The 12669-nt window shown below is 49.1% G+C and overlaps 1 protein-coding gene across 1 annotated transcript in view; it reads right to left on the bottom strand.

The window, feature by feature from the left end:
- PYGB (glycogen phosphorylase B) overlaps positions 1 to 10063 on the bottom strand; it is a 60005-nt gene extending 49942 nt beyond the window's left edge. The window contains exon 1 of the mRNA XM_003905180.5: positions 9701 to 10063. Coding sequence (XP_003905229.1) covers positions 9701 to 9943 — 243 coding nt within the window. The 5' untranslated portion in view covers positions 9944 to 10063. The remainder of the gene's footprint in view (positions 1 to 9700) is intronic.
- Positions 10064 to 12669: the final 2606 nt, after the last annotated feature.

The following is a 12669-nucleotide window of genomic DNA, read 5'->3' as shown; positions in this document are numbered from 1 at the left end:
CTCTGTTTGTAAGGGACAGTACTGATGCAGGAAGTGCTGGGCCTAGACTCGAAGCCTGTGCGTCTCCAATTGTCCTCCAGGTTGTATGCAGACATGAGGTTTCTGCAGCCTCTTGCTGAAGCACAGCCCCCAAGGCACTGCCCAGGGTCTGCCCTGCCACAGGCTCTGTCCTTGGGGACTGCAATGTGTTTTGTTGTTGTGAGGCTTTTCTGCGACTTGTTTCAATTTAAAAACTTTCATCATTTGCTGAGATGTGTCTATTTCGCTTTTACCTTAAGATGGTTCCGAGTGAAAACCATGGAACTGAAAGAGGCTTGCTGGAGGAGCCGGCCAAGAAAATGCAGACTTGAATGGTACAGGCTGGGGTCCCTTCCCAGCTCCCGGCCCTGGCTAGCTGGGTGACCTGGGCAAGTCACTCAGCCTCTGAGAGGACCACATTAACCTGTGGGCTCGCACAGGGCTAGGCTTGGACTTAGGCAAGGTTGGTTGCCCTCACCATATCAGACTTCTCAAGGAGAAATGCAGAGCCTAGTAAGTTGGCAGGTGGCAGTTCTGAAAAAAATCATGTAAAGTCATAGACTTTGTCCAAGCAACAGCCTAGGGACCTAGCTCTTCCATGACCCCAAATCCTGCTGCTGCAGGACAGCCTCTTTCCACTCACTCCCCTCTGGCATCTCCTGTGCAACCGTGAACAGGGCTTCCCTGCTCAGGCAGTGCTGGTTGGAGAACTGGTCTCACCTACTTCAGCCTGAAAATGCCAACAGGATCCCTTAACCTCCCTGCTCAGCAGCTCTGCTCTAAGGAGGCCCTGCCGCCTGGGATTGAACTTGCTTTTTCCAGCATGGTCCCTTCTTGCAATATGACCATAACAAGTGTTAACTAGCCTAAAGCCAGCCTGTTTTTTTCTGTTGTTCTTTTTTTTTTTTGAGACGGAGTTTCGCTCCGTTGCCCAGGCTGGAATGCAATGGTGCAATCTTGGTTCACTGCAACCTCCGCCTCCTGGGTTCAAGCCAAGCCCCCCACTGTGTGTGTGTTTTTTTTTAAATAGAGTTTATTTATTACATGCAAAGCCTACACAACCAGGCAAATAATAGAAAAGCATAAAGCTCAAAAAATAGATGAAAATATGATCGACACAAACAGTACACAACATAGCAATCATCTAATGACACCTCAGGAGTTAACAGACTGAAAAGAGAATGTAACACCAACTGGCAGGGCCTCATTGTGCTCTCACAGACACAGGTTCACAGAATCAGGCCTGTAGAAACCACCAATTTTTTCTCCCTTTTCTGAAGGGATTTTTAACTAGAGTCTTCATTTAATAACACTGGTGTCTGAATACTCTGGTGGAAAAAGAAAGAACTTTCCCAACATTCAGGGAAACAACAGAAAGAGCTGGAGCCAGGCGTGGTGGCTCACGCCTATAATCCTAGCACTTTGGGAGGCTGAGGCAGGTACATCACTTGAGGTCAGGAGCTCAAGACCAGCCTGGCCAACGTAGTGAAACCCCGTCTCTACTAAAAATACAAAAACTAGCTGGGCGTGGTGGTGCATGCCTGTAGTCCCAGCTATTCGGGAGGCTGAGGCAGGAGAATCACTTGAACCTGGGAGGCGGAGGTTGCAGCGAGCAGAGATTGTGCTACTATACTGCAGCCTGGACAACAAGAGCGAAACTCCACTTCAAAAAAAAAAAGAGTTGGGCAGCTGCTTTCACCAAGATGAAGAGCCTCATTCTGCAGGTAGATCTGGTCTGAAATCTGAAACTGGTCCTCCTGTCCCCAAGAAAGCATAGCAACTCTCCTTTTGTGTATTCAATTCTATCAGTGCCAGCATGCCTCAGACCAGCCACCCTCTACTGGTTCCTAAATGGGCACAGAGTGACTCACAAGGCAGACTGTCCCTCCCTGCCACCCAGGCACTGTGGACAGAGCTGGCCCTGATAAGACACAGGGACACGGGCCACTGAGCCAGCTGGAGGCCAGTGGGCACCACGATCCACCAGCCAGGCCTTGGAGGGGGGCTCCCGGTCCCTCCAGACACAAACAGGTCACCTCCCTGGGCTGGACCTGCTGGCTCCTGCTGGTGAGCTAAGCAGTCTCAAGACACCATCCAGGGGAACCAAGGTCCTGTGGGAGGAGAAATGCTGAGCGGCCTCCCACCCGCCAGATGCTGAGGTTGGTCTTTGGCTTCCTTGACAGTGTCAGTGTCCACTCCACCATGTCTGAGGGTGCTTCTGGGAAGTTGCTCACAGAGCAATCTGGTAACCTACTACTGTATCTGCTGTAAGGACGTGAGGATTAGCTAGCACATCTCTCAAGCTCCCAGCCTGTGAAGTCACACAGCACTTTCTTAATGAATTAAATGCCAGGGAAACTTCGCTTCCCGTGAGGAGTGGACAGGCTTCTCAACATGGATCGTGGATTTCCTTCACACTCCAGTACCTAGCACTCAAACACAGGTCTGTTTGCTCAATTTTGAAAATGAAATGTAAAAGAATTATAGAACTTTAGAACTTACGGGGATCTTAGAGATCACTTGGTTCTGCAGTAAACAAATTCCTTCTACATCCAAGACTCACATTGCCACAGTCCACTGTCTCCTGCCTTCTATTCAATTAAGCTCCACAAAAAGTCTACTCAGTACTAATCTAGAGCCAGAAAGCGATGGGAGCCTTCTCCTTATCACTGACAGAGCCTCATCAACTTACACTAAGTGATCTGGACCATGTCAAACTATATTTATAACTAGTGAGCCACCAGTCACCATTTTTAACCACTACTTTAATCTTTCATTTTAACTGTTTGCCAGCCAAGAAATGCCACTTAGCTACACCTAAAATTACATGTCATTCCTACTCAAGATACTGTTGAAGACACTGTTAACCAAACCTATCTTAGTGTCCATTACCTTTCTAAATCTGTGTTCATTTCTCTGCCCTTCACCGTATCCTAAGAACGCCATTCTGCATGGGTGAGGAAGAGCCAGCTCCTATCTCCTGCGGTTATTTGCTGCATGTCTTAGGATGCTGTGAATTTCCAAATGGCTTAAAGCTTTGATCTGTTTAATAATAATGAAAAAATAGGTATAATCTGAAAAGACTTCTAAAGTTCTCCTAATTTACTTATTTGTATTTTTTATAATTGTATTTTTGCATTTTATTTGTATTTATGAAGCGGGACAGCTGGTGACATTGGAAAGATTCGCAGATGACAGCACTGTGTCGATGAAAATGTCCAGAGTTTAACTGCTCTACTATAGGTGTGTAGGAGAATCTCCCTGTTTTTCCGGAGTACACACTGCCGTTTTTGGGGGTGAAGGGGCAACAAGGCTACAACTTACTTTTTTTTTTTGAGACGGAGTCTTGCTCCATTGCCCAGGCTGGAATGCAGTGGCGTGATCTCAGCTCACTACAACCTCCTCCTCCCAGGTTCAAGCGATCCTCCTGCCTCAGTCCCCCAAGTACCTGGGACTACAGGCGCCTGCCACCGCACCTGGCTAATTTTTGTATTTTTAGTAAAGATGGGGTTTCACCTTGTTGGTCAGGCTGGTACTTTCTTTCAAATGATTCGGAGAAAAATGAACTCACAGCGACAAAAAATGAACTTACAGCGACAAAATGACCTAACAAGTGTGTTACAATGTTTAATATCTGAGGAATCCGGATGAAGGGTATACAGGAATTACAAGAAATCTTTGTATTATTCCTACAACTTTTTAAGAGTCTGAAATCACATAAAGTTTAAAAGGAAATATGGCTGAGACGTGGAGGCGAGGTCGGTTACCTTATTTCATTTTATTTTATTTTATTTAGGCAGGGTTGCCCAGGCTGGAGTGCAATGGTGCAGTCTTGGCTCACTGCAACCTCCGCCTCCCTGGTTCAAGCAATTCTCCTGTCTCAGCCTCCCGAATAGCTGGGACGACAGACACCACCACGCCCAGCTAATTTTTGTATTTTTAGTAGAGACCAGGTTTCACCATATTGGTCAGGCTGGTCTTGAACTTTTGACCTCAGGGGCTCCACCCGCCTCGGCCTCCCAAAGTGCTGGCATTACAAGTGTGAGCCACCAGGCCCAGCCATATTTTATAAAGCCACCACGGCCCCTGTGGATTAGTCAGGGTTCTCCAGAGACACAGAACTAACAGTAAGGTATGTGTAGAGAGAGAGACAGATATAAGAAATTGGCTCAAGTGGGCCGGGCGCGGTGGCTCAAGCCTGTAATCCCAGCACTTTGGGAGGCCGAGGCGGGTGGATCACGAGGTCAGGAGATCGAGACCATCCTGGCTAACATGGTGAAACCCCGTCTCTACTAAAAATACAAAAAACTAGCCGGGCGTGGTGGCGGGCGCCTGTAGTCCCAGCTACTCGGAGGCTGAGGCGGGAGAATGGCGTGAACCCGGGAGGCGGAGCTTGCAGTGAGCCGAGATCGCGCCACTGCACTCCAGCCTGGGCGACACAGCGAGACTCCGTCTCAAAAAAAAATAAATAAATAAATAAAAATAAAAAAAAATAAAAATAAAAATAAAAAAAAAGAAATTGGCTCAAGTGGTTCTAGAAGTGCAAGGCCGCAACTTGCGGGGGGAGGGGTGGGCCAGCAGGCTGGAGACCCAGGCAAGCTGCAGCTCCGGTGCAAGGTAGCTGGTAGCAGGGTTTGTTCTGCAAGGCCTTGCCCCATGGGAGGTTGTAAAACTGTGATGTAATGAGATATGTATGTTTGTTCTTCCTGGCCAGTGCTCCTAACACCCTTGTAATTTCCTAAGTGATAAGACCAGTAAAGATGAAATAAGTGTCTTTTGTTATTCATAACAAACGCCTTCCAACCACACCTTAACGAGGTGACTTTTGGCAAGCCCCTAAAGGGCAGAGGCTGGTTGCCAGGGGAACCAGATCTGCAATGAGAGGATTGGAAATTTCAGGTCCACCCCTCCCACCACCCCCAAACCTCCAGTGAAGGGAGAGAAGCTAAAGGCTGAGATCATCACCAATGGCCAATGATCACGCCAGGTAATTGGGGCCTCCATAAAATCCCCAACTGAAGGGGATGGAAGAGGTTCCTTCCAGTTCAGTGAATCCTGGAGGTGCTGGGACAGTGGCACCTGCAGAGGGTATGGAAGCCACTGCACCCTCCCTCAGACCTGCCCTCTGCATATCTTCTATCTGGCTGTTCCTCAGTTGTATTCTTTATAATTAACTGGCAAACGCAAGTGAAGTGTTTCCCTGAGTTTCCTGAGCCATTCTGGCAAATCATCAAACCTGAGGAGGCTGCTGGTCAGAGGTCAGAAGGGAGGCCCTGACGTGCAACTGACATCTGGGGTGGAGAAGTCTTGTGGGACTGAGCCTCTGGCCTGTGGGATCTCAGGCTACATCCAGGTAGACAGTCTCAGAACAGAACTGAATTGTAGGACGCTCAGTCAGTGTGGGAAACACTAGCCCCCACCCCCTAGAGGCACATCCACATTACTATCTAGGCATAACAGCCCAGCCAAGTTGACACATAAAACCCAGCCACCACAGCCTGCAAGGGCAAAGGCCAGGCAGTCTTCTGCAGAAACTGAAGGCACACACACTGCAGGCTTCTCCATCTGCTAAAATGACAGCTGGGGCCTACCTTCCAAGTGGCTGGCTGGCTGTCAGCAACACAAAACAGCACCCACCATCAGTTGCTGGCCAGAGAAAATGACTTTGAGCGATCTGCTGTCAGGGAAGCCTGCCCAGGAGATGCAAGCTGAACTTCACACATAAAAGTAGAAACACATCAGAAAAACTGGGAGTGTTAAGATTCCAGAGGCTGGTCCCACAACTGACTGACTAAAACAAATCCCAGAAGTGGGGATCACAGAGCAGCAGGGGCTGCAAAATGCTTCTCTAGATCATCTTTAATTCCTGGGTCCAGCCAAACCAAAAGATTAATCGTATTTCATTGTGTTTATCTTATTAGGAATATTTAGGACAGCAGTGTGGGCCCTAAGGTAGAGCTGCTTTTCCTTAATCTGTGTCGTAGTCATGCCAGGAGCTTATGGGAAGAGTCTCAAAAACTGATTGTTAAATTCACTGCAGGGGTGCTGCAGGTCAGTGGTTCAGCACACTGACAACACTGCTTCACAAAGGCCCACAGAATAAACCGTGCACCCGTCCTTTCGGGATGTTATAGAAGAGATCCCATGACTCTCATAACTGGGCATGGGCTGCTTTCATTGCCAGGATCCTGGTCTGCGTTTTGTGTCCTGACCCTCACTGTCCCACCCCAACCTTCACTTTGAGGCCTTCTAATGTGAACCTTTTGTGCTGCATCTAGCATAAGCATCCTCCAATTCTCTTTGGATGGAGATGGAATGTCAATTCAATAAGAAATGGAAACGTTAATTCTAACATTTCAGAATGGCAACAGACTTCGGAAACAGATCACCAGCCTGATTCCCCTCATTTTAAAGATGAGAAAACTGAGGCCAAGAACAGCAAATAAATGCACCCAAGTCCACAGTTGCACAGACCGAATGGAAAGGCCAGGATGAAAAGGAGCATGGAATCACGCACACCCTTCCTTCTCCATGTAGTGCAATCCCAGGCTCTGCAGCTTCAGGTTGGACTCTTCTCGCCACCTTGCCACCACTTCAGAGAATCCATTAAACGTCTTCATGACCAACCGCCACCTCTTGCCAAGCACAAAGTTCTCCATGTTAGCCAGATGTTTTGATGTGCTGATTTGCCAAGCATGGCAAAGCTTGACAAATCTTCCTCTGAACACTCCAACTTCTACTCTTTCTACTATTTACCACAAATAAAGTGCTAAGAGTTATGAAACAATAGGTTCAGTATAATGCTATTTTATGTATTAAAAACAAGTTTCTGTCAATACAGAAAAAACAATGTAGAACATAAAATATTTACAGCATTTACAAAGTGGGTGATAGAAATGGGTTACAGGATTACAGTTAATTTTTTTCCTTCTGGCTTATCTATATTTTCTAATTTTTCCTCCAGTAATAAGTTTTCCTTCAGGACTTACATAATTTTTTTTTTTTTTTTTTGAGATGGAGTCTCGCTCTGTCGCCCAGGCTGAAGTGCAGTGGCATGTTCTCGGCTCACTGCAAGCTCCGCCTCCCAGGTTCAGGCCATTCTCCTGCCTCAGCCTCCCGAGTAGCTGGGACTACAGGCGCCCGCCATCATGCCAGGCTAATTTTTTGTATTTTTAATAGAGAGGGGGTTTCACCGTGTTAGCCAGGATGGTCTCGATCTCCTGACCTCGTGATCCGCCCGCCTCGGCCTCCCAAAGTGCTGGGATTACAGGCATGAGCCACCACGCCCAGCCACATAATTTTTGAAAAGACAAAAATAACAAAAAAAGCATTCTATTTAGGAACTCTAGAGTGTTATATTACCAGTCTGCAGTGTGCCGGTGAATATCTGAGGTCATTTCTGGCTGAGGGGGAGGCACAGCAGGTGTTTTCTTGGGAGCCCACCTCCTCTCATTGGCTCTGGTGGGACTGGTTGCTGGTCCATCACCAGCAAACATGAAACTTTTCCAGAGAAAGGATGGCAAGTTTATTTTCATCATGAATTAGCCAAAGAAGTACTTAAATCCCAATTTTCCACTTTTACACGTCCTTCCTATTCAGAATAGGCACACAGCTTATTTACAGACTGTGAGGTTTAAGAGAAAAGTTTACAACTTTACAACTTACAGATTGTGGTTTAAGAGAAAGGTTTCCACCAAGAGCCACCACAGTAGACAATCAAAACAGATCTCACAGTGGATCAGAAAACCTGTTTTGTTGCAGGGACTATCTTGTTCATGAAGGTCATTTCCGTAATCCCTGAGCCCATCGCTGGCCTCTCCATGATGTGATTATATATAAATACTCCAATGGGCACCCTAAGGTGCCGAGCTGAGTCCTGGTCCAGCTCCAAGGAAATGCCCTTGAATGTGAAGGCAGAGCTATGTCCTTGCCATAAACCACTTAGACAATAAAAATGATGTTGTAGGCTGGGTGCGTTGGCTCACGCCTGTAACCCCAGCACTTTGGGAGGCCGAGGCAAGCGGATCACGAGGTCAGGAGTTAGAGACCAGCCTGGCCAACAAGGTGAAACCCCGTCTCTAATAAGATACAAAAAATTAGCCAGGCATGGTGGTAGGCACCTGTAATCCCAGCTACTCGGGAGACTGAGGCAGGAGAATTGCTTGAACCTGGGAGGCAGAGGTTGCAGTGAGCCGAGATCGCACCACTGCACTCCAGCTCTGGGCTATAGGGCAAGACTCCGTCTCAGAATTAAAAAAAAAAAAAAAAAAATTGGTGTTGTGCATCAGAACTGTCCCAACAGCAGGGAATTCTGGGGGAGCCACTGCTTCTTGGCTGCTTTTCCTGGCAAAGTCATCCCAAGCCCTTGTTATAACCTGTTTTGGCCATTTGTTGCCACTTCTATGTTTTGCATACTAAATATGAAGAGCCCCAGTTGGTATTCTAACAAATCTGTCCCTTTTACCCTATTTCAGAAAAAAGAATGCCCCAGAAAAAGTTTGGCAAAGCAATCAATCTCTTAGCAATTACTGTATTAAACATATCTTAATGCCCTACAAAAATATTCTAAAATACCATCCATAAAGTAAGTCCTCGGTGCCCAGGTGTATACACTGCAAGTAAAATCTTTGCCAAGTGGCTTCAGGTCTGGAAGTGTGTCTTTTCCTCACCAATTTTCCCTCTACGTTAGTGCAGTAGAAAGACACAATTCTCCATAGCCAAAAGTTAAAAAACAAACAACACAACAAAAAACTGGCAACATGGGGCTGTGCAAGACTACCGTGTACCTATCAAACTGAAACCTACCATCCTATCCATTGACTTGCAAAGCTGTTTATCAGGGGAAAAGTTACAAATGTTTACGAATGAAACAGAAAATCTAAAAAAACTATGTGCATTATACTTTTTTAAAATGTGTACGTATGTTTAGGAATACCAAAAAACCGGCAGGAACACAGGCCCATAGTTAATATGGTTAAGAGTAACGGGGACAATCGGTGACTTCAACTACTCAAACAAATTTTTGCAAGATATAAAAAGTAACAATTACTAAGGCAATCTCTATGAACTTTAACCCAAGTAAATTTCTCCAAGGGAGGTATGGGAACCTCTAAGACAGAGCCTTCTTCAAGGGCTCCATCTCCAGCTCTGAGCTTCGTACCCCTCCTGCGTGAAGCAGGCATCTTCAGCGATTTTCTTCTAAGCAACGCACACACACAAAAGTCTCACAATTCCCTGCAGATTACCGAGCTCACCCCCTTCCAACCTACAAGGCTGCCCAGGCCGGGTTCCAGTCCCATCTTCTCCTACAGGCTGCTGCAAGAAAACAAAAGGTGGCTGGAGGCAGGGGCGGGGAGCACGGGCTCTGCAGCCAGCGCGGAAGCGCACGGCCAGAAAGAGACCGGGAACATCCGCCAGGCTCCCGGGCTCAGCATCATATGCGGGGGACGGCGCGGGCTCTCAGTGGAGGCGACCTGTGGCCGCGGCCCTGCGCTGGGGACGCCCGGCCCCCGCCGACCGCGGCTTCCAGGCGACTCCCCAGTCGGCTGTGCCTGGCCGCCGGCCGGAGACGGGCGCGGGTAACGCCCAGGGGGCCGCCCCGCAGAGAGACCCCCGCCGGCACGGCTCCGGGACTGGCGCCCTTTCAGCGGGCCCGGGCGCAGAGGGCGGGGCAGCTCCTCACCTTGGGGTCGCGCTCGTAGTAGTGCTGCTGCGTGCGGATCCAGCGGCCCACCAGGTGGTCGCGCACCGTGTGCGCCAGCGCAAAGAAGTAGTCGCGGGGCGTGGCCACATTGCGGTCCTTGACCAGCGTGAAGTGCAAGTGCCGGTTGAAGCTCTTCCGCACCTCGGCCACGTCGCCCAGCCCCGCCAGGCCGCGCACGCTGATCTGCTTCCGCTTCTCGCTGTCCGTCAGCGGCTTCGCCATCGCGCCGGCCGAGGCGGAGGAAAAGAGCTGGAGAAGGAAAGCGGCGGGACACTAGAGCGCCTGGATGGTGCAGCTGCTCTGGCGCCCGGCACTGCGGCTCTGCGGCTGGGACGGGCCGCATCTGCGCGCTGCGCCGGGGCGGGGCCTCCGGGGAGGCGGGGCGGGGCCTCGGGAAGGCGGGGCGGGCGTCCAGGCTCACAGCTGAGAGCGCTGATGTGGTCCGAGGCAGCAGGGACCTGTCCACAACATCTGAGATTGGGGTTTGCCCCCTCGTTGGGGAAGCCCGGCAGAAAGTGGGAGCGAGTGGAGGGGGCAAGAGACCCGGGGCCTTGGAGCGTGCGGTCCTGGCCGCTCCTGCCAGCCCGGGGGCGGTGCGGGAGGGGGCCCTGCCCTCGGGCCCTGGGGGTTCCTGGGGCCGGTCCCCACGCCCTACACCGGGTCAGCAGGTGCCTCGCGGGAGTGCGCTGGGCCCGGGCTGTGGCCGAGGCCTGGTAAACGTTCGGGGAAACTGATTACAGCTTGAAAGGCATCCACCAACGCCTGTTGGGCCCGGTCTTCTGTGTCGGGGGCAGGGCGGCTCTGAAAATACCAGCTATTTGCTTGCCACTCCAGGCCGATAGCAGACGTGGAGAAAACGAACTGCCAGAGAACGGGAGACGCCCATTCCCGAGGGCGCCAGGCAGCCACAGCCAAGTGCCACCGTGACCCCGCCTCGGATGGACCGCAGCCCCCTAGCCCTCCGAGAAACCCTGCTCCCGAAACCACCCGGCAGACGCTGTCCGCTTTGAGATTACAGCAGGGAGGAGGACACATGCCTGTCTGGCCGGGGAGCTCAGCCATTAACCAAGATTTAGCCTCCGCCATCCCAACCCAGGCTGCAGCTCCAGATAGGGGGCGTCTGCACATAGCTTCCCACACTTGGTCCCCGCGGAACACAGTCCTGCTGGCCTCAGCCTATGGGAACCCTGCTTCATGTAAAGGTCACCTAAACTCTGCCTTCCCCCATTCCCACAAGAACTCTGCCTTTCCCTTCGTTCTTGGGAGGCTCTCCCTCATTGCAGTGGGTCAGTACACCCGATTTTGTGGGACTACAGGTTTGCTCCTGGTGGTCTTGGGCTGAAGGGGCTGCGAAGGTTACTGAATTTCATAGAGGTAAAAATTGCCCGCGGGAGATGTCATAAAAGTCCAGGTGCAGTAGGTTTCCTGGTGTGATGCTTCAAAGTTATCTTCTTACCTGGAGCCCCTTCCAGATGCAGACTTCAGAGGTCGGAGGTTAATCAATCTGGAATGACCCCACAGCCCATCCAGCTCCAGCTCGGGATTCACTCCTGCACTATATCCTAGGGATTCTGGAGCCAACAAGATCGAACTTCGGGCACAGATGGCAGGGCTGTGGGGTCGAGCTTGGCTGCAAGCTCCAAACACTTATGCAATCTCTCTGAGGGTGATCTGGCAATTCAGAAGTCAAAAAAACGATAGTGCCCCATGACCACTTCTACCACTCTGGGGAATAGAGTTCAAGCAAAGCTTCAAAAGACAAAAAGCAAGCTATGCAAATATGTTTTCTGCTGTGGTGTGGTAAAGGTTAATCCCCCAGCTGTGGTGCACACCTGGCAAAGAATGGAGGAGCTGACACTTATTAATCATTACTTGCAGTGTACGTATATTAACTCCTGATGTCTGCAAATAGCCTGCTATTACTCCTGCTTGACAATGGAGAAGATGAGCCACAGGGAAGTTAACTCTTCCCTAAGCCCACACAGCTAATAAGGGAAACAGCCAAGGTTCACCCCAGCCAAGCCCTGCTCCACTGCACAAGCCCGGAACAATGTATCTATGCTCAAAGTTAATATCATAAACCACTGTGCTGCTAAAAGGAATGACTATTTTAATAGCTAGCTAGGAAGGTGTGATAGATGACACAATACTGATAAATGAAAGACAAAAATAAGGATGTAATGCAGAAATGACAGTACTGATTTAAATATTATTTTAATTTAGTCAATTTAAATTTAAATAACCACATGTGGCTACGGACTACTGTGTTAGAAACACAGGTGCATATCCAAACCTAAACACTGGTTATTTCTGAATGGAAGAATTATCAGGGGGGTTTCCTTATTTTCTCCATACATTTTGTATTTCCTGTTTTTTCCACAATATTTCTTTTATAATTGGAGTAAGTTTTAGTAAGAAAAACTAGAGGCCACAGACTTCACTAATGGTTGTTGATTTAAGGCCTATATATTCTCTTACTGGATTGACTTTTAATTCTGTGTGCTCTGGTTAAATAAATTTTAAGTCCTTTCTTTCATAGCTACACTTTATGAAATTTTCCAAGATCCTGACAAAAATTCTTTTTTTTTTTTTTTTTTTTGCTAATCCCACACAAATGTTTGACAAAAATTCTTTGACCAAACTCTAGTCAGGATTCTGAGCCTTCTCCTAGGGCCATTGTACACTTCCCTGTGACATCCGTTTTAGTAATCCCTGCTTTGTCAATTTAGCAAGGACTCCCTGCCCCTGATAGCTGATCCCCCTCGGTGACATCTGATCAGGCTCCCCGTGCTCCACCATCCCCCATGATGTCCAATCACCCTGGACTGCCTTCAGCAGGAATCCTGTGAGGTGGTTTAGCCACAATCCCTCAGACCCCTGAAGTGTCCTTTTAGTAACTGTCCATCCACTGACCCCTCCCCTGGTCCTTGGCTATAAATGCCCACTTG

Source organism: Papio anubis, chromosome 16 (genome assembly GCF_008728515.1).
Source record: "Papio anubis isolate 15944 chromosome 16, Panubis1.0, whole genome shotgun sequence".
Taxonomy (NCBI): domain Eukaryota; kingdom Metazoa; phylum Chordata; class Mammalia; order Primates; family Cercopithecidae; genus Papio; species Papio anubis.
This window is presented reverse-complemented; position numbering and strand designations above follow the sequence as displayed.